Below are 22,496 nucleotides of genomic sequence, written 5' to 3'. Positions count from 1 at the left end.
TACAGCCTTATGCCTTAAGGCCACTGAGACCCAGAAAAGAGCAAGAGCCAGGTGCCACGTAGGGCAAATGCAGCCAAACTCCTCTAGCAGAGGCTATCCCTGAGCAATACAGACAGGAGTCAGTCTGTGCCACCAGCCTTGGAATTAGGGTGCACACCTTGGCATTTTTAAATTTATCAATGTAGATATGCCTGACATCTCCTCCTCCTAAGTGCTTCTGACTTTCTGTGTCAAGAACTTGACTTGGTCACATCCCATGTCCAGGGCTGGGGAAGGCATGGGTGGAGACTTGTCCTCTCCATTTCCTTTCTCTGTTATAGACTGACCGTTCCGCAGACTTTTTTTTCCAGGAGAAGGAATAGAGGCACGTGCTACAGGGATTCTTGGAAGACCCTTAATCCCCTAGAGGGCAATGTGTCACCCATCAAAAGGTAAGCCTAATCATGAGGCCAAATAAACACAACACTGCAGCAGCAGTTAGCACCAATTTACAGCAGATTCAGCAAAAGCTGCTAAACTTGTGCAGGCTTGGTCAAGGAATGAAGAAAATTTGCTTCTCCCACTTTAGGAATATTGTGCACACACATACACACGCACACTCTTGTCATCCCTGTTTACACTTTTCCTGCTCATCCCCAGTTTCTAGGCCACCCAGCTTCTGTCGCCTTTGCCCAGACACTCCCGTCCTTTACACCTGCCTCATCCATCAGACTGACTCTTTTGGTCCCATCCCAGTGATGCTAGCTTCCAGTATCCCAATCAAGTTTGCTACCAAATCAGAGTCGATTCAGTTCTGTGTGGCAACAACAGGGAAGATGGAGCCTCAAGAGGAAAGTGTGTCAGTCTTCCCACGTCCTCATCCTGCATCAGAAGCTTCCTGTCCTTAGCAAGAACAGCACTGCGGCATGAAAGCAATCCTGCAGATACACGATAGAGGCTGGAAAGTCAAACACAGCCACGGCAGGAAAAATGAAAATGTAGGTTGTGGGAGCAACAGTCACTTAGCTGTGTACATGGGGGTATTGTAACCCCCACTTTGTGCTCCAGCCCCAGAAGCACACACTGTTCTTTCTTGGAGGGTTCTTTTCTCCCTCAGTGCTCAGGGTAGATAATGCTGAGCTAATAAGTGGCTATTTATTTTGCTTTCTTCTAGTGATTCAGTGTGTGGCTCTGTGACACATTTGCTGCATATTATTCCAAGCCTGCTCTGAAGATAGCCTTTGTTAATTCCCTCCTGAGCTTTTCTGAGGACTTCATCAATGCAGTACTTACGTGCCTCTTAAATGCCAATTCATGTACTGCCATAGCACAACTTTGAGCATTTTTTTTATTTCCATTTTGCATGCAGAGAGCTGAAGTGCAGTGAGATTAGGGTCCAAATATTCCTCTAATGTGGGGTACCCTTTTCCCAGTGCTGAGGATCTGGTTTTGCAAAGCGCTCAGCATTACAGTGCAGCTTATATGTTGAAAGCACGTCCCATTGATTTCTGTTGCAGGTGAGAGCTGAATTTCTGGAAATAAGACCCCAGAGTCTATAGCTTGGCAGGCTGAAAATACGCAACATGGAATCTCACCATCTGTGTGAATTTTGGTTTAAGTAACTTACCGGACCAATGCAAGGGCTTGGGGAGAGAGGGAAAGCAGGACCCACTTCTCTGAGGCTGCACCAAATAGGTTTAACCAAAGGATCATTCCTGGTCTCCACCAGCCCTCCCCCTAAGCATCCCCATTTGCTTGCCCACCAAGTGTGCTTCTTAGCCCAGCTTCTTCCAGTCCTTTATGCCCACCACATCTTTCAGTTAGTCCATCCCAGTGACTCCAGTTCCCAGTATCCCAGCTGGATTTGCTGCTGAATCCTCATCTCTCCAATTCTTCTGCCAGAAGAGGGAAGGAGGAAGCCTTGAGGGCACCTGGTTTTGGTCTGCCAAAGCCTGACTCCATGTCTTGCTACAGCCTGGCCTAGTGCAAGGGAATTTGTTGTGATCACGAGAAAAAGTTGTGATTACAAAAGCCCTCTGTACCCCATGGCCTGGACAGGAGATGTGCATTGTGGGCATTAACCCCAATCGTTAACCTGAGCTGAAACAGTTTATCCTGGGAGGCCAAGCTAAAGCATGAGGCAATCATCCATGTCATTAAATGCTAAAATTAAATATGTTTCCACAGACCATGTGTGAATTGCCTTTTCAAAGGCTTGTAACTCAGCCAGAGGTAGGTGGGTTTTTCACAGGGCAGCAAAAGATACAAGCAGTGTAAAACCATTTGTTTTATTAAGTGTCATGTCTCTAATCTAAAATACTAAACTTCTGGCAAATTTATAGCCAGCTGAAGACGTAATTTACAATGCAATATTTCAGGCAACCTGAGCACCACATTCCCTTCTCCAGCCTGTGTTTGTGTACCCAGGCACTGGTCACTGATAAGTGGGTGCTTTAAGCAGACCAAAACCATGCTGTCAATGCCCTCAGAGAGGAGCTGATTTCCTGCCTTGTCCCAGGGGACCCCCAGCATTGAGCTACCTGTACCTCCTGTCCTAGGTTCAGCCATGGCTTTGTGACTCTGATCTCCTTCTCAGCTTCTCTCATTCCTGGATCCTGAGGATATTCTGCACCTTCTCCCCTGCAGCTTCCCCAGAACCTACTAATGTGTCAGATCACTGGCTCCTTTCCATTTCTCTCTGATGTATTAGCAGAATTCCAGTCAAAAGCTATAAAACAGTTCAACAGCTAATAATCTGCATTGCTAGATAATACACATATTACATGATATGCATGTCCTTGGGATACATGCTTTGGTATCAAGATGTGTTTCATACACAGTACACATATAGGTGAAGCATTTGCACAGAAGCTTTCAGAAATCATCTGTTGTTTGAAATAATTCATAGTAAAATACTGAATATAGGTCTTATAACATAGGTCTCTCATATTCTAGAGATTCTTTAACTGGAAGCTTACATGGAGTCTTTCCCTTTTCCCCAGCATAAGTGGAAATGCACCCCAGCTACAAGGAGAGCAACCCAAGTGCCATCCATGGGCACTGAGAAGTCTTCACACATTTTCAAACTGATTTTTATTTGCTGGTGTTTTATTACTTCTGCAGTAAATTGGTGCTGACTGTGAACCGGCATAAAACATGACCCATAAAAACAGAAACATATGGCAAAGGAACATTAAGGTCACACCAAGAATACAACTAGAAAAGTCTGACTTGCACAGCCCAGCTGGGCATATGGAGGAACTAGTCTGAATAAATAATACCTTGCATATGTCACCCCTACAAATGGCCCCTTTTGGATCTAAAACTGTTCCTGTCAGCGTTAGTACATAACAGTTGTGGAACTCTTCTTTCTGGGAGCAGGATTCCATTTCTGTGAACCAATAATTTTTTTCGGCAACAGGCTCATTTAAAGATCAGTCCTTTTGAAAACACACACTTCAGGAGGTTATAATGGCAAACCCTAATGTTAATAAACCTCTGACTCTAACCTAGGACATAAAAATCCACATTCTCTGACTCAACAATGTGGGGCAACACATTGCAACAGTTTTTTTCACTGCATTTTCAAAATACCTAATATGGGGGCTCTTAATGAACAACGGGCATGCCATCACACCTTTAGGGGCTCAAATTTCTTCTTCGTAGCAGGAAAATTTAATGGTCTTTTGATGCGTTAATTGCAAATTTTCACAACTAGCACATTTAGCTTTTCTTTTAAAGTTTTAGCCTAACTCTGAATTTCTTGAGTCTTTAATCAGCTTGACTTGGTGATGGTAATGTTCTTGTAATCCATATTATCCTAAGAATTATTTTTTTAACACCAAATTTGATTAGTTACCCTTAATTGAACTTTGATTTAATAAATTTGATTAAACAGCACAGGTTGTTTGGCCAGAATATATATATAGCTGTAAAATTTCCTTTCTCTGCAGGGCAATTTTAAATTGCACTAGGTTTTCAGGCTTTTTTACACTAGCAGCAGTTTAAAAGTGAGCGCTTTTCTGGTGCCTGGGAGGGCAGAGAAGGAACAGTCAGTTCCCAGGCTGTGCTTGGTGATTGCACGAGGAACAAGCAAAGGCAGAGAACAAGTCTTTGTCACTTGGACTGAAGATCAAGTTTATACATCAAGAATTGATGCAGATGCATCTGCACAAAGGCAGATCTTGTAAAGAAAAGCAAATCACAGGGAGACAACTTGGTACGGCAGATTACTTGCTGCTGCTGGACCCAATTGTAAGAGAAGGGTGACACTAGGGGGGGTGACATTAGGGAAAAAGGAAAGTCTCCAGAGAGCTAAGGTCCTCCCTGTCTTTCCTATGTCTTAAACTGGTGATGCTTGCTCCCTTAAATCAAGCACCCAAATACCTACAGTCATGATTCTCCCAATGCAGCTGGCCAAAAGACTACGCTCTGTTGGCACAGTGCTATGTTGAGAGAAGTCTCTGACTCTAACTTCAAGGCCTAACTATCCACCTTAACTATTCATTACACTGCATACCCAGATAAAATTACCAGCTGTTCCCCAAAACAACAGGTCATCAACAAAAGCTAGTATGAGTGCCTCAGGCAAACACTTTGAGCTAGCTCCCTGTTGACTAAGGCAACGCAGAGCCCCTTTCTGACCATCAGGGCTCACAGAAAGTTTGGCCACAGTTGAAAGGGAGGCGATTTTCTTCTCTGCACTCTGTATATTCACACCATTTACATTGATTTCATTTCCCACGGCTCGCAAGTGACAGACTCCCTCGGTGGATGCAGAGGGTTCAGAAGAGAAAGCCCAAGATAGGGGAAGTGTCTGTTGTCGTTGCTTTCCCTACAGTTATCAAATGGGTGAGGCCAAGCTCTCAGATTGCACTGACTTTGCTATTACTGTATTAATGCTGGTTTACAAGTTTATTACTTAGCTCATTTCAAACTTAGCTGAGCTGAATATTAACAAACAGATATATTCTGAATGGATTTTTGCTATTGTTGCCCCCCTCCCCCCGGCCATTAAGACTCATTATGTGGAGTCATCAGCTATTTTGCATTGTTTCCCATCTGCTCATGCAGTACTTGGATTCTGGGATTTTTCCCAGGATGTGACATAATATTGCATATGGGAGTACAATTTCCACTGTTTTGATTTTGCCCCAGTGGGGCTTCATGTGGCTACTGGTGGAAAAACTGACAATTACAATTATTTTGATTAAAGTCTTTCCATACTACAGAATCTCATCAAATCTCAAGATTTTCAAGATTGTGTTGTTAACTAGAGTCAGTGACAATTTTTTTCCAAGAGCATTTTCAGTCCTTTACCCATCTACAAAGCCTTCATTCTCTGAAGCAAACAAGGACTCCTTTTTGAGAGGAAATCTTGTGCAATTTCAAGTCACAGTGAAAAATCACCCCTGCCCATGGTTGGGAAGAAGGTAATGTTCTGGTCCCTTTGCTGTTAAAGGGAGCAGAAATTGGAACCTAATGAGATTTTTGAGGGGCAAGTCTAGTCTCCTGTGGCTACCACTGGTAGCTACCTCTTATCAGACCTGTCACTCATGTATCAGTTAAGGTTGCCATATTGACAAGCTGTTTCAGTATTCACTCCTCTAATGGCTTGCAAACCTGCCCTAATTTGCAACCAAGGTATATTGTGGTCAATTTATACTCATTTGATCTCATATCTAAGTTGTCCTTTTTTCTCAAATGCCTATTCTCTCTCCCTAGTTTTTGTTCCCTCCTATGTTTGCAGGGGACAATCACATTCATTTCAGCCTTTGCTCTGGGAGGATAATGAAACAACCTCTTGCTGGAAAATCATGCTCTCTCTTCACCCCTCTCAGAACTCTCAGGTGAACTTGTTTCAATTTATATTCATCTGTCTTGGTGATAGGAGCCAAAGCTCTGCTCTCAGTCCTGAAGCCAACATGTGGGCACATACCTACTCTGATTTCACTTCCTAGCACTCCTGCTTGGTGCCACATTTTCTTCTGGCATTTTGAGACTTATTTTAATTTTCAGATGATTACTTCAGATTTGTTTCAGTCACCTCTTGAAAATGCCCTCCTTCTCCCCCTCTGCACTAATTTTGTAACATAGATTGAGTGGCCACAGAAGTATTTTGGTCAGGTATGCTCTAATTCCATTTCCTGGCATTTTTTCCTCCAGATTTGTAATTCCTATCTTCCTCTATTTCACGGCATCTCTGCTACTAAAGTGATTAGAAATTATGCTTGGAGTAGATTATGGCCAGAGTGAGCTTCTGCCTAGATGTAGGATGGCAGATTCTGAGAGAGGCTTCTCTTCCCAATTTTGCCAGGCCAGCAATTTTTTGACTCAGAATTGCTGTCATTTGTATTACATTCTACAAGGACATTTCTCTGTGGTCGCAGTGCAAAACTACAGGCTGTTCTAGCACCATTGAGCTCCAAGACAAAGAAAGCTTTAACTCGGCACCGGCCCAGTGGCAGCCCTAGTGAGGATGTGCATTTATGGCTTTACAAGTGGTCCCAAAGACAGGAAGGGCAACTTGTAACCCTGCACTTCATCATACAGCAGGGTGGTACTCCAAAGTGGGGACCAACCACTGCCTGCCCATCATTCAGGGTAAATCCACCTCTCATAAATACTGCCCTCCTCTACAGCTAATTACTGGGCAGGTGTATCTGCAGCAATAACTGGAATGTCAGAGAGGACAAGACTTATTTTTCAGCGAGGCTTTTTGTCCTTGTATTACAGAAACCTTGGAAAGCTCAGTCTTCATAGAGAATCATAAAATATTTTGAGTTGGAAGGAACCCATAAGGACTATTGAGTCCAAGTCTCTGCTCCTTGCAAGACTACCTAAAACTAATTCATATGACTAATGGCATCATCCACACCCTTCTTGAACTCTGACAGTCGTGGTGCCGTGACCACTTCCCTGAGTAGCCTGTCCAGTGACTGATTACACTCTCAGTAAAGAACCTTTTCCTAATGTCCAAACTGAACTTCCCCTGACACAACTTCATTCCATTTCTTTGTGTCCTATTGCTGGTCATCAGAAAGAGATCAGCACCTTCCCTTCCACTGCCCCTCTTGAGGAAGTTGTAGAATAAATGAGGTCACCCTTCAACCTTCTCCAAGCTGAACAAGTCAAGTGACCTCAGCCACTCCTCATTAGTCTTGCCCTCGAGGCCTTTCGCTATCTTGGTCACCATTCTCTGGACAGACTCTAATAATTTGATGTCCTTCTTGTGTTGAGACACTTAAAACTGCACACAGTACTCAAAGTAGGGTGCAACAGTGCAGTGTATACTTACCCCCTTCAGAGGAAAATATATCCTAAAGAAAGTGTCAGCAATATTTTTGTCAAACCAAACATTTCAGCATAGAAAGGCTTACAAAATTACCATGTTTACTCAAGAGTTTAAAGATTTTGGGGCTGTGAGTGGAGGAGGAGAGGAGCGATTTTTAATGCTAGGAGGTCACCTATATGCAGTGTAAACCTCCCTTGAGTATCCAGGATTCTCAACCATGGCCTGCGACTCTCCTTGTGTTAGAGGTGTATGAACCTGAAGAAGCAAGAATGGGGCATATGTAAAGACAGGTGATGCTCACAGAATTCTGTAGACCTCTTAATAGGCCTTAGATATAAATCTGGTCTAATAAATCTAATAAAGCACACGATGATTCTTCCTAAGCATAGCTTTTTACCTCAAGTTAGTCCAAAATGTAATTTCAGGGGAAGAAAAATCAAAGAAAACACATGTAGGAGAAAATCTTTCAAAGCAGTGAACTTTTCACCTCTAACAGCTGGTAATGACCACAGGGCAGAAGTTCAGATGGTTCACTTAACTGCCAACTAACGAAATTAGGCTAAAAGTTAGATCTAGTCCGCCCAGAGGCAATATGACAAATTAGATTCATCCACTCGCCATATTTGTATTAATGCACTTTTGTGTTAGTGAACAGATTATAAAAGAAGGCTTTGCCTTGAGGCAGAGTTTTCTGTCACTGAACCAATTTTCAAGCTGAGGTTCTCCCCTGAGGGCGTGATGAGACCCTCCCTGCAGACCAGGATCTGATTGTCTGCAAAAATCTACCTGTGAACAGCCCTTAAGTCTTCAGAGCTTTAAAAAATGCAGTTCTTCCTATAAAGCTACATGAATTGTACACTCTCAGTATATGTATTTTAGTGATTATGGAATACTTAGTTAGCATCTTGCTAAAACATTCCATGTGTTCCACTGTTTGTATGTGTGTATATATATATATCTATATATATATAAGTATTGTTTTAAAATCAGTACTCTGAGACAGGCTCTGTAAACTCGTACTGGCTCCCAGCCTTGGCTGGCAGTCAGTAGTGAGAACTGCTGACTATGCAGTTCTTCACGCCGTACCTTGCAAAGGGTCATAGCCCTGCGGTCTCATGGCCCTGTGAGTTGTTGAGTTGTGGGACTCACACCACTTAAAAGTGTGAGTGTTTTCAGCATAAGATTTTGCTTTGCAGCTGCACCAGTGTGGCAATCCCTCTGACCTGGGAGAGAGCTCTGAATTAAGAATGAATTTCTTTTTCCTTTGAAGATGAAAGACTTTTAAAATTAATTGCATGACATTATGGCTTGTCTGCGTTGTCAGCTTTGATTTTGCTGTGACAAAATGATGGCTGTTCCCTGTCACACAGAGTGATGCCATGTCTGTGAGCAATGCACTCATCAAGTGGCAGCAGGCAAGTGAAATCATCACTGCGATCTGCATGGAAAGCAGTTTTGTGGTGTGTGGCACGGAGGCTGAGGTGAGTGCAGATGTTGTTACACCCCTGCAGGGGAGCCAAGTCCACCATTACTCATTGCAGCCAGCCTTGGCTCTGCTGTATCACCCACAGACCCGTGCCAGATATCCAATCCTCCTCACACATTCTGGCAACAAGTGCAAATTAGTGAGGTTGATACTCTCTAGAGGTGTAATTTAAAGCATTCACAGCTGAATGCACAACCACTAGATCTAAAATCGGAGATCTTGAAAGAGCTGCCTTATCAGGCATGGATGGAGAAAGTGGAAGTAGAAGCAGCAGAGGGAAACTAACCTGTTTTCCCTTTAGAGGGCAGTGATGTTCATTGTACAAAAGATGCATTTCTGAGGAGGTAAAACCCTTATCATTAACAACCGGGGTCAGCAGAACCACTGCAGCAGCAACTAATAGGAACCAGCACTGAAGTGTTGCTACTGGCCGCGCTACGCCGTACAGAACAGCACCTCACTCTCAGATACTTTCTGCAATGTTCATTGTAGAAGATTATTAATTTCTTTCACCGTAATCAGATGAGTAATTATGGTACCACAGAGAGGCTTCCTTTCTCCCTCCACACTGTGAGTGCGGTCCAGGCTGAAGCACTCCTTACTGTTGACATTTGCCAGATTATAGCTTGTCTCTGAGTCAGATAAGCTCTTCCTGCTAGATTTATGTTAAACCTGTTCGGAGAGCCAAATAAGAAATGATTTCAAAGGCAGTACTAACCTTTTCATGGGTTTGGGTGAGGCTTCCCGCTCCAGGTTGGAGGACGCATGCTTCACATGCATGGCATTGTAGGAGGTGTGGGTGTACTCGTTTTCATCACTGTAGTCTGGACCGAGTAACGTTCGAGCCCATGTCCCCATGTCATACGGAGGAAGAGTTCCCCCAAATTCAGAGGGCAGGCATTCAGGGTGTATTAGCTGGTGAAGGCTGTTCAGGTTGTTGCCATGAAGAAAGATCTTTAATAAAAAGAAAAGGAAGTTCAAAGTCATCATCCATTCCTTACTTCATTAAGTCCAATAAGAACAGCACTAATGAGGTGTGGAGCATCACTAGTTGATGCTGCAGTTTCAGGTGGGAGTTTCTGAAGCACTCAGGACTGGCTTGGGCCAGTTTTCGGAAGGGTTTCTCTTTGGGAGGTGCAGCTGAAGAATTAGACTGATTCTGTAAGCACTTCCAAAAAAACCCAATTCACTTACTTCTGTCACATGACACTTTCTTAAGCAGCAGATCAGGGAAAGTAGAATTCAGGAATAACAACTGATTATTGCTACTCTAAGAGGATAGAGGCTTGTATGAAGAGCAGTGACATGAAAAGGGAAATAGTCGAGCTTACTGAAATAAGATGTGAAGAGTCAGTCCTCAGCATCTCAGAGGATAACCCAGCCCTGCACTGGAGAACTAACATTTCTTAGGGTCTACCAAGCTGCTTCCCCACTTTGTGCTGCTTCAGTGACATTTGTCTCTTTAATCCCTCTTTGCTTTCAGGCTGGTACTATCCTTGTCCTGCCTGGTCAGATACACCCTAGGGTGATCTCTGGGGCCTCTTGAGTGATTGTTGGGACTGTGGAGGACAAATGGCTAAATTGACTGCAGGACCAGTCACATTGGTTTCAGTAAGTAAGACCTTCCTATCTTGCAGTATAATCAAACATCCTTCAGTCATGGGTGTTTTTCGTGGAAACAAGTGAGTTACTGCCATGTGAGAACAGTCAACTTGCTGAAGCAATGAAATAGGAAACTTTAGTCATGCAAAAAGAGTTGAGCTGAAGTTTCTCTCACTGCAAGTGACCTCAGCCAGGCCTGGTAATCCTTCCACATTGCCAATTCTTCCTCAGCATGTCCCATTAAAATACATCTACATCTTCTTAGTGATACCAGCTTTCTGGTTCCTGGTTGAGTTCTTGATGCAATGCAGACCATTGTAATTCTAAATTTTAATAACAGCAGCAATTCTCTGAGGCCATATGAAAAATGCAGAGAGAAAAACAAGGAAGAAAAGAAAGCAGACAGCTACTCAGTTACTCTGGTCCTGCAGCTTCCTATCACCCCCCAGCCCTGTCTAATTACCCTTTTCCTTGTCTTGTCTTTGAGGAATGGTTTGATTAGCGTGTACAGGGCATGGATGTACCAGGGTTGGTTGACAAAATGGACTCCTCCAAAACGAGCAGGAAAGCTATCCTACAGAAAGAAAGAAAAGGAAAGCAGTTAATAGATGCAGTGTTTTAGTCCAGCAGTCAATTGAATGAAAGTCAGAGGAAGAAGTCTGCTTCTTTCCACCCGCAAAAGAGCACTGGGCTTGCTGGGAGGGGCAGCAGGAGAGAGATAGGAGAGACAGACACCTGGAAATGTTTGCATCAGTTTCTTCCATTAGCAGACGCAGTCCCTTCTCCCCTCTAAGCAGTATCTCATCAATTGCCCATGATTTAAAGCAGGATCTCTAGACACTTCACCTGAACGATTTTTAATTCCAAGAGCATCTGACTTGGCTGGGATGGGGAAGTGAGAGGGGGCTGATAAGCAACACTCCCTTGAGGGAAAGCTTTCTAATTTCTCATTGTGCGGTGCAAGGAAAGCCCCCAGTTCCCACGCACATCGCTGCACATGGCTCACCTTTTCACCCTTCAGCCTCCCTGCCTCCCCCCTGCTAAAATCATCATTACAATGGCTGACCTTTCGGGGTGAGCGAGCAGCATATTGTGGGGAGGAGGATGGGTGGGAAATGCTGATAAGTGAAGGTGTAGGGAGAGCACACCATGACGGCACCATGGAAACTGCCGGAGCCCAGTGTTGGCTGCCAGGCTGTGCACAAACACCCTCGGCATTAGCATGCAGGTAGCGTCCTGCCAGGGAGGTGTTTGCAACAGTGTTCTATTCCACGCAGCCAGCATGGCACGCTTAATAAAAGAGGAGGTGGCTGGCGTGTCTCTAAAGGTTATTGTATATAGTGATGAGCATTTTGTACCTACATTCTCATCTAAAAAATGTCAGTTAGTCAGGGAAGAGCCTAGGATTTTTTCGCTTGCATAAATAATGGGATGACTGCTGCTCCTGCGTGCAAATATGCTTCCAGTGAGAGAAGAGATGCCTGTCTCTCCCCTCTGAAGGAAGATCATGATGAACCTGTCCTCACCCTATATATGCTCCTAACCTCTGCAGATCAGTGTATAAAGACAGAGCATAATCAGGTCTCTTCCTTCAGGGCTTTGATTTTGGGATGCAGGCAGGTTCATTCCCCCCACAATTAGCACAGAGTATCCTGAGGCTTTCTCTCACCTTCCTCCTGAGCATCAGAGACTGAGCACAGCTGGTGAGGATATGGGGTAGATTTGTGAGATGATATGGAAAAATCCCCTCATCCACCTGCTTGGTATACTTCTGTGCTGCTCCAAGGTAGAATTATTTCCCAGATTTAGCACTAGGTAGGCATTCCACCACCTCCTACCATACCAAGCAGACTGGCGGGACTCTCTGTGCTCTTTAGCACTGTTTATAGATTGCCCTGGCAGTCATCTTAAACCATACTGGTGTAATGTTTGTGAGCGGCTGCAGGCATTAAGGGATATCATTTTCTTTAGCTATACAATAGCATAAGCTGCTTACAACTCAGACACATCAGCTGACCTGAAATCATTACAAATCTCAATACTGAATGCTCTGTGCAAGACTAGGGGATAGTCAGGCCGGCATGCAGGAGGCCGAGCTGTGTAACACAACAGGTGATCCCATTTTAAATCCCAATAAACTATGAGCAGAGCTTTCTGAGGGTGGTGCGTGCTTTGCTGAGGTCTCTATTCACTATAAATATGACTGTATTTCTATTGCTGCTGGAATATTCATTAGAGGTTAGGGATGCTCTGACTAATATAAACTACTGCAATGCTGCAGGTTGTAGTCACATGAGCTGGGCTGTGCTGAGAAACAGCTGCAGAGGGTCTGAGCCCACCTAGAAAAAAACATTGACCAAAAGAAGTGTGAAGTGAAGCCCAAAGTGACTTTTTTTTACCCTGAAATAACTAAAATTGAGTTTGAGAGCAGACCAGACTTAAAAACGTCCATCTCATGCAAAATTCACATATTCAGTTGCTTTCCTCTCATTTCCTCCCACGTGGAATGAATATTTGAATATTTGAAACTTTTCACAGAATATTATAAAACAAAAAAAAAATTTTGGATGTTCCATATTTGCTTCTTTTTGGAAAAAATCTATATTTGTCAATCCAGCTGCCATCCTGCAAGCTGTATCTCTAAGACAGAAATTCTGGAGTCCTACGATCTTCAAGGCTGAGATGCCACAGCTGTCCCAGGTTGCACCACAGCAGCGTAGGTCAGTGTAGAAGATACAGTCCCAAGTCTGAAGCAAAGGACTGAAAGATGGGAAACAGGAATAAATTTAAGAGAGAGAGATTTTAGTTTGGACAATTTTCTCTGTCTTGATTTGTCTGCACTACTTCAGGAAGATGCCACTGCAGCATGGTTAGAAGTATCCCCTGTTTTAGTTCACTTCAGATCCCTGTGAAGATCTAGTCTCACTCTGGAGTGAACAAGCAGGTTTCAGGAGTCCTTTCACTGTTTCTTCCCTGCTGCTGCTGAGTAGCAAGTTAGCTATATTAGCTTTGGTTGGATCGCTGAGCAACATGCTAATATGTCCAGCCTGGTTTTCAGATAAAATGACAGCAACACCCACAAATAATCAGCCCAATTCCTGTGTGCTATATTTTATTTATGACATTGGAGTAGAATGTAAATATATCCTCAGGATTGGGTATTGTTAAAATGGAATCTGGTTAAGAAAAGGCTCCATGATCCCAGAATCCTTTTCACAGTATGCTGTACCTCATTATAAAATACACCTTCCCAAGGAATCATAAGACATGAGAAATCAAAAGAGAATTCCTAAAAGCAAAAGCTCTCCAGCAGAAAATCAATTTCAGCTACTTTCACCTTGCCCCAGGGAAAGCAGCAGAGACACTGAGTGGGGTGTGGGAAAGGTCTCGTACATCTTCCTAGAACTGTGCAAGACAGACCTCCAGACGGGAGCTTTTCTTTCCAAGACAGCTCTGCACTAATTAAGGACTTTTGCAAAATTGGTATGTTGCGGTTCCAAACAGTGTCTGGACGATTCCCATATCAAATTTCTTCGGTTAAAAAAAAAATTGTCCCTGTTCTAATTGACAGCCTTACAAATGCAGGTGGACTGAGTGATGAAGGTCAAATTGAGCTTATTGTGCTTTATAGAGCAAGGAACAAAAATCAACAGGAAGTTACACACAAAAAAGTGTTCTTTGGTGGCTGTTTTTTTTCCTGGCTATTATGTTGCCTTTTCAAGAATCTTAGTGCATTTTGGGGTGTACCTTCAGAATGAAATAGAAAAAATTGCCTTTAAATGAAACTGTTATCCAAAAGGCTTTCCTGTAACACCTAATCTACTGATGTACCAGACAGAATCTAGTTTATGGATTTATCAGTCTGTGTTGGGTTATGACACAAAGAAGGGAAATTAGGGGGGCATAGCAATATAAAGTTCATTTTCTAAATAGGAAAGTACATCCTCTTCCTTAGTTGGCCTTTTACAGAGACAATCTGCCAGTTTAAACCTCTGTCTGGTTCACATAATTCTCAGCATTCAGACCATTCTGGGTAATATGGTAATATCATGGCTGGACAACATGTTCTAAATAAACCACAATCCCCATTGGCAATGAAGTTTGGCTGATATTCCTCACTGAGTACTGCAATTAATATAATCTGTGCATTCCAGTGTGAATGCAAAACAATTTTCCTTTTTTGGGTCTTTCTGTTGTTTCTGTTGATCGAATGAATCTAATACCGAAAGGGAGGACATTGTCCGGTCAGTCTTTTGTCTTTTTTACTTTATGTATTTGTTTCTTTACCGTTTTCTGTTACTTCTCTCCACATATTCTCCAATGAAGTGAAAGAAATGAACACTTGAGTACCACAGTGAAGCTGCCACAGACATCCCGAAATCCACATAGGCCTCAATACAGCTTTTCATTTCAGATTGGAGAAGTGTCTCCAAGCTTGCAGATCAGAGGAAAATGTTACAGAGATCATTGTTTCTCTTCTCCACACAGACCTCCTGTGCAGGGAAATTTCTGAACTGAAATGAGTCTGGGACTGAAAACTCTCGGTACGTAATGTTCCACTAAACAGCTTGGGAGCAATAGCTACGAGGTGAATGAGCGACAATTTTTCACTATTTCTGCCTGTTCTTGCATTCACGACATCTATTTCTTTTGGCATGTGTATGCATCAGAAACTTTTTACTGTGTTTTTGTTCTGAACTGCCTGAAAGCTAAAAATCAAGATGATTTTCCAGCATCTCCTCACACCAAAGTGTGGCAGAAAAGCAAAACAACTTTTGGAATACCTCAGTTGGGAAAAAATCCAACCTCATGTTCAGGGCTAATCGTTCTGAACTGCATGAATTGGCTTCATAGGTCAATGACCTGAGCTCAAAAACCAAATCATAGCATATTTCTAGGTTATGGAACAATTGAATTATGTGACACAAATGTTTTTTAAATGCTTTCATAACTTCTACCCTTTGCAATCAGAAAAACAAACACGTATCTGCTATCCAAATGCACTATAATCTCAACCATACTTGTCAGTTTTCTGCAAATCAAGACATAATCCCCTTTGAAAGGAAATAATTTCCCTTAGATTCAGGAAGATTTCAATCAAAAGCAAAACTGTTTAAACCGAAAGGTCATTTAAAATGAGGATAAAACCAGCATCTTCATGCCTGCGCACTTATGTAATCAGTCCCTGTGGTGGATTAAAGCTCCACAGACCATATTAATAGTTCTGGAAGATTGTATTAATAGTTCAGTAATAACTTGTCCATGGAGAGTTTCTGTGAATATGTGATTTTAATGGATTGGCACTATGAAGGAAGGAGTCTCTCCACTCTCCAGCTCTGGATCCAAATTCAGCCTCTGAAAGAGTAGAGTAGAGTTGAAAGTTCTTGTCCCTTAATTTTACCACTTTTTCAGATGTTAGGTAGGTTGTGTCTATAAAAAAACATGTTTCTGAGTGCATTTGAATGACTGCCACATAACGCCTTTGGTGAGGACAGGGAAGGTTGTCATAGTGCGTGCTAGGAGAGAAGGTAAAGTGTCCCCCCATCACTACAGCTTCATATTCTAATTTTAATGCAGCTCCTAAGAGATGGATGCCTAGCTCAGGAAATCTTGTGGGCAGGAGGTGGTGGGAGGCAGTGGCAGGGCCATGGGACCTTGGGGGCAGACTGCTCCCACAGCCTCTCTGAGTAGTCCCTGGGGCTGCAGCAGTGAGCGCAGCTTTTGCCTGCTGCAGTGCCTGCTCTGATCTTGGGCACGTTTCAAATCTCCATCTGCACAAGTTGTTCATCTTTCTGTTATCTCTTTTTGTTCCCTTGTGTTTTTGAAGAGTTGGGAAGGCAAAATTAATGTTGCCGGTGGCTATAATTGCAGACTCGTTTGCTTCTATCATGGCATGCTTGGAAATAGCTGCAGTAGGGGAAAAACATAAAAAAAAAAAAAAAAAGACATTACTGCTAGCAATATGGCAGTGTTGACCTACTCAAATGTGACCATAAAAAGAGTTCTTACAATTGAACTCATTGATTTGGGGTAAGTTGTGACTGTAAATGCAAATGACATCAAAATGCTCTCTTTTTCTCTGAAGCATACAGTAGCAAAAGACTGGAGCAAAATCACAGGAAAATATGAGTGCTTGCTTTATTTTTATACTGCATGCCCACATATGTAGATGAGTACACTCTGAAGTACTGCTGTCAGAGAAATGGAACTGGAAAATGAACATTAGGATGCATTCTTCTAGACATTTTGCATTATGTTTGTTATCTCTATTGCTATACTCAGTAACCTTTAAGATTCAGTCATTTGCAGAGGGTTTCTCCCAGTCATTATTGCACGTTAGTGAGGTCCTAGAGAGCATCTGTTCATGGGTGTTGGCAGATGGCACCAATAAATCAGGTTATAGAACACAGATTTGCTCAGTAAACTTTGATTTGTCCTGATAGACTCACGCTGTCATATTATCTGGTCTAACAAAATAACTTGTAACCTTGGGGCGAAAGGGGCTCTCTTCACTACCTTTTTACAACAAACCCTTGGCTTAACCAGCTCAGAATAATTTAGGAACAGAAAGTTCCCCTGAAGCAGTAGCTGTGTTGGATTGACACCATATCCTGGTGCTGCTTTTTTGCTTGGCATGTGCCCCTGTTGATATCAAACCAATTAACACTCTGAAGAGAGAGATTGAGACTCCCTCCAGAAAAGAAAGATTAATAAATTCTATCATGAGAGAAACAGTGGGTTCATTCAGGGGTGTGGCTGAGCAGGTACACAGAGAAGAGGGGAATTCAAAAGGTGATTAAAAAAATCCATAAAGAGGTAACTCACCAACACGCTTATTTGGAAGTAGCCCATGCATGTGTGCAACTGAGGTGCCACAGTTTCCTCTAGATTAGGTCATGTGAGGCAAGGCCAGATCAAGGAGCTTCTAGTGGAGCAGGAAGAGTGACAGTCACATGCTAAGGTAAAGAGGGGTAGATTGGGTCACAGGAACAGGCACCACCATAAGAAAGGACATGAATTTGCCGTAGGCTACTTTTCAGACTTAGTTTAGGAACTTGCTAGGATCTTTGCTGCTTTCTCTAGAAAACCTGACTAAATTGTCTCCAGTGTCCTGATTTTTGATGTAAACTATAACTCAGAAACACTTTCATATCCAGCTTTCTTAAGTGAGGGTGACTGCAAGCTGAGTCGCTTCTATTCCTGTATCTCACTGAACATGAACTTCTGAAATCAGTTGTGGGGGGAAGAAAAAAGCATTAGGAAGATCATCAAAGCTGAAAGTAGTTTAGCGCTTAATTAGAAACTGCAAAATGTACTGGGCAGTGTGCAAGGCTGGCCTGGAGGCTTGCTGGATGAATGCAGGTGCTGCTGGATGAAGTGTGCATTACCATAGGTCAGCTGTGATGCTTCACTGTCCCTGGGATACCAAGCCCTCAGCTGTCTGTGACCTACAAGCTTTGGTTGCTCACTCATCATCACCATCAGAAAGTCTCTGCAAATGTCAGGTTTCTGAGAGAAATGACCTCCTTCCAATCCTTCAGGACTTAAAGCAATACTATTTATCTCCGCTTGAGCTGTTGGTGGGTTGTGTGAGTGTGCATTGCTCTCAGTTTTGGGAGTGTGATAAAGAAATGGGGTAGCCAGAAATTAGTATAATTTCTAATTATAATATAATAAAGAAATTAGTAGCCAGAATGTAATGCAGGACCTTCTAAAGCAAAATGCCCACAAGCAGAATGAGTGTGTCCAGAGATAAGCAAAAAAGTCGGCCTTAAGACGTCTCTAAGGAAAGACCACCCTTATTCCCTTGCACCTGGAAAAGAATCCAGCACCGGGGTTAAAAAGTTTGTCATGGAAAACTTGACCTGAAAAATGTCCTGGTTCTAGTATACACTTTTTGAAAAAGAATAATGTAAAGATTTTTTAAAAAATAATTTAAAAAAGTTAAGCTCTAAGCAAAATTAATTGGTGCTATTTACCACTGTAGCCAAAATCTGCTGGGTTTTTTTAGCTGACCTGATTTAAACATCTCCCTCTCTAGTTATTTTGATTTCCATAGACAGGCCTTGCACTCATCTTGAAGGGCAATAGGTCTGTGGGACACTGTGATTGAAATCACAGAGAGTGAAAGAGTTATGGCAGAGAAGATGATGACACCGAGGCAAATCCTCTCTAGGATTTAAAGGGTTGTTGAAAGGAGAGAGTCAAGTGCATACAAAAAACTAGTCCTGAATAGGACAAAGTACAGAACCCTATTTCTTGTCCAACACTGGGATTTTAAACAAAAAAAACCCTTTACAAAGACTGCTTCTTTAGATTGTTGCCTTATTCTTATGCTGAGATCTACATCATGTATATAAAACATTTATTCTATATAATCTTCACATTTCCACTTGCTATACTTATGTTTTCACTGTCTGCCAAAATAGTCCTGTGTCTGAGTGAAGGGGTAATGAAGACCAAACTTATGGTGAGACAAATGCCCACAGCATTAGTTAAAGTCAGCCAAAGAAAAGCAATTATAAAAGGTCTTGTGGCATCTGCCTTTCTTCTCAGGAGGCGCACTGACGTTGAAGAAAATTTATTAATCTTGCCTATGAAAGCGTCAAGGTGTTACACAGAAATCCTACAATTGTATTGCACTTGTGTTGTGATTGAAAGCTGGTGATGGAGAAAAGGAGATTTTGTTATTTATAGCACTAGGCAACCTATTTGGTACTGAACAGAAGCCTAGTGTAACTTGGCTTGAACAAAGCCTGGAATCATCTCAAAGCCTTTGCATGTGCATTCACATACCAAGTGGCTTGTAAAGAAGATTATAAACTATTATTGTGATTAGTTTATAACCTAGTTGGGTCAGAAAAAAAATGATCAAGCATTTTTTTTTCTGTTTGTTGACTGACTGCAATAAAATCTTTGACAGAGATTACTGTTTTCCAGTAAATTTCTCTGCATCTAATAAGAAATTAAGAAAATTCTTCATGTTGACTTCTCCTTCCAACTCCTAGAAGGTATCGTAACCTCCTAGCTATGATACTAGCAGAGTAGTTTTTCAAAGCTATCTACTAGATGAAAGCTAGATTCTCATCTACTTTCACTATGAATTTCAGGTTTTACCCTAATTTGTTTGAGGTAGGAACCTCATTTTAAAATGGAAGAATTCCCTTCACCTACCTCTCACAACAACCCTTCTTAAAACAATTTCTATGGTCTCTGTCATCGCTGATGAATGTACCCTGATGACTGTCCCTGTGGTGAAGATTTTTACGTTCATTTTTCCTCTTTCAGCAGGAGAGTGTGTGTGTGAGAGAGAGAGAAAGTGTGGGAGAGAAAAAACCCTGTGACCTAGTTTGTTTTTAAAAGGAATCAAAACGCTAAATGCCTGTGCATTGGTGGAAACCCAGCTCTGGGGGTGTTCAGTAAGAGGCAACTCACACTGTCTTAGATAACCACCTGACAGCAGCAGCACCTTAGCTTCATGTACAGCCTCTTATTCTTGAAAACAATACAAACCTGGGGAAAAAATATATGTCTTTTATTATTTCTGTCATTCAGCCTCTGTCCTTGTTCTAATACATTAGAGAGATGGCTTAGCTTTCTTGTCCCTCCATGCTGAAGAGAAACTTGTTTCATATATTTGTGTTTCACATAGCCCTATATAAGCACAGGGATCAATTGCCAGGAGCAGATCAATGTATTGGCTCTGCAGTAAAATATAATCTCTTGCGTCTGCCCTTTTTTGATCTTTTTCTCTCGTTTAATGTTTGTGTTGTTTTTTTAATAATGGAGCAGTGCCTTTGTAGTGAGAAAGCTGATCATAATTGAATGTTGTTGAAACACATTTTGAGAACAACAAAAGTATGATTAATACTACAGATACATGGATTTCCATTGTGGAAAACATACGGTTTAGGGAAGCTGTTTTTACAGTGGCAGGCAACATTTTAAGTTTCATGACATTTTCTACATCTCGCATTTAAGAAACAAGTTACAAAGACCATTTTGCAGTGAAGAGCCTTGTATTGTGCAAAAGACAGAACACATTGTTTTTCCCTATGTTCTTAAAAGTAGGCACTGCTGATAGCACCACCAATAGCTAAGATTGTCTGACACTCAGTTTAAAATTTGTTATAACTTTGCCAGAATTTTACATTTTGAGCTTCAGGTTTCAACAAGGAGCTAGATACATTTTTCTGGGGACAGTTTTGAGGGCTGGCAGGTGGGGATGAGGAAGTGATTTAGGTGTTTCTCAGAGGGCTGGGGAGGAAATATTGTTTTCTGAACTTTGTTCTCATATTTCTATGACTACTGAAGGATAGAGATATAAGCTCAAAGATTTGAAGCATGAATCCAATATTTCACATCAGGTTATCCTAGTGTACATGTGAGAATTTGCAGCTCTGTGTGTGGATATGCCAGAACTCATTCAGAAAAATTTGGAGATTGAGAGGTTTCATAAGCTGGACTAGTTATAGTGATACACTCTTGCCTTAAAAGCTATGATCAGCCAAAACCCTTAGAGTTCATCAGCTGCATTCTTCCAACAGAGTGGTTACATCCCTGACCCATGAGTGGGAGGCAGAACTCTCTGTGCCATGGTTGTTTCTGGAGGTATTGTAAAATGCAAGTTGGCATCGGGGCCTCATGAAGCTGTTTTTCAATACTGACATTTCTACTTTTCTAAATGACTTTGCCATTTTAATATTCCTTTTCTGCCATGCTCACCACCTAAAGCAATGTTAGCTGACAGCCCGTGCTGCTCATCACATAACAATTCAGAATGAGGGCTTTTATCAGTCTGGCAGCATCAAAAGACACATAAACTTTGTACCTTTTGTTTTACAAAATACATGCTTGTACTCTCTCCATACCCACAACACAACTTTCCTTCAGTTCACACTTCATACTCATCACTACTTTGCTTTCCTCTGTCCTTAACTCTGACTTCCAAACAACATTAAAAATAGTGGTAGGAGTATTATATTTGTTTTCAGCGCGTCTGAAAGGAAAGCAGGACATTAATCAGTGCAGCTTCCTAGCCTTTTCATTATCATTAGTCAAGCATGGATATCAGACTGCAAGGATAATTCCAGGACACCATTTCAATCCTTTGACCTCTTGTATAGTATTGTCTCCTCAAAGTACCGTCCTTGAACAAGAGGAGTCTGAAGGCTACCAGTTAAGGTTACTGTCTGAGCAGTACTTGCACTGCCTACCCTAAAAGGTTACTCTTAATTGTGTTTACAGGTGGCGTAACATCAGTCTGCAAGCCAATGATTCCTCCATTCTCCTCTTCTACTCTTAAAAATTTGCTCTGATTATTTTTCTAAGGCCAGGAGCAGAAAAAAAGACTATTCTGAATTTGTTAAAACTACAGCTAGCAGGAAGGTGTGACTCCATTTCTTACCCACCTCAGAATAAAAAACTATACAGATTTTCCTCTTCTCCTCTCTTCTCATATTGGATTAAAGTCACACATTAAGTACTGTTACAAGAAGTCTTAAACGAATTAAGCTTTTCCCACCCAGAGGCTTGGAGTATGCTGTGTCACATCCCTGGAGGTCATTACATTTGCTAGGTAGATACAAGGCAGTCAGTCTGTACCTTCTCCTTTGAAGGCTTCCTGTAGAGAAGTCTTGCCACCTGAAGGCATGCAGCAGCTTAATCTCCTTGTTAAACCTCATGCATTTTATTAGTGCCCTTTGTTTGAGTATCAGCATTTGTAAATCAGTGGGTGTCATTTTCCTTGAGTTTAGCAAGATTTTAAGCATGGTGGGCCATACCATCCCTCTAGAAATCTGGAGAGTTTGTTTGTAGAGGTAGAATAAAGTGTGGGTGAAAAATTGATCAGATTGCTGGGATTAAAGGGGAGAGATCAGAGGTACCAAGTCTGCCTCCTGATCATTTACTAATCTATTTTCCCTGAGGTTGATACTGGATCCAGTACAGTTTAATGTGCTTACAAATTACTTGGGTGATGGTAGGGAGCAACTGACCCTCAGAAGATTTGGTGGTGGTACTTGGCTGTGGAGTACAGCTGATATGATAGAGGTTAAGGCCGAGAATTCGTATTCAGAGGGTTTGTGACAGGCTGGAGAGATGAGTTGCTGGAATGGATACGAACACATGCAAAGT

General features: G+C 42.1%; 1 protein-coding gene across 1 annotated transcript in view; it reads right to left on the bottom strand.

The window, feature by feature from the left end:
- CLVS1 (clavesin 1) overlaps positions 1–22,496 on the bottom strand; it is a 101,391-nt gene that overhangs the window by 7,188 nt on the left and 71,707 nt on the right. The window contains exons 4-5 of the mRNA XM_069854193.1: positions 10,825–10,935; positions 9,478–9,713 (exon numbers count right to left, since the gene is read on the bottom strand). Of these exons, the coding sequence (XP_069710294.1) occupies positions 9,478–9,713; positions 10,825–10,935 (347 nt within the window). The remainder of the gene's footprint in view (positions 1–9,477; positions 9,714–10,824; positions 10,936–22,496) is intronic.

This window comes from Phaenicophaeus curvirostris, chromosome 3 (assembly GCF_032191515.1).
Source record: "Phaenicophaeus curvirostris isolate KB17595 chromosome 3, BPBGC_Pcur_1.0, whole genome shotgun sequence".
NCBI lineage: Eukaryota > Metazoa > Chordata > Aves > Cuculiformes > Cuculidae > Phaenicophaeus > Phaenicophaeus curvirostris.
Note: the sequence above shows the minus strand (reverse complement) of the source record. Positions and strands in the feature narration are given on the sequence as shown.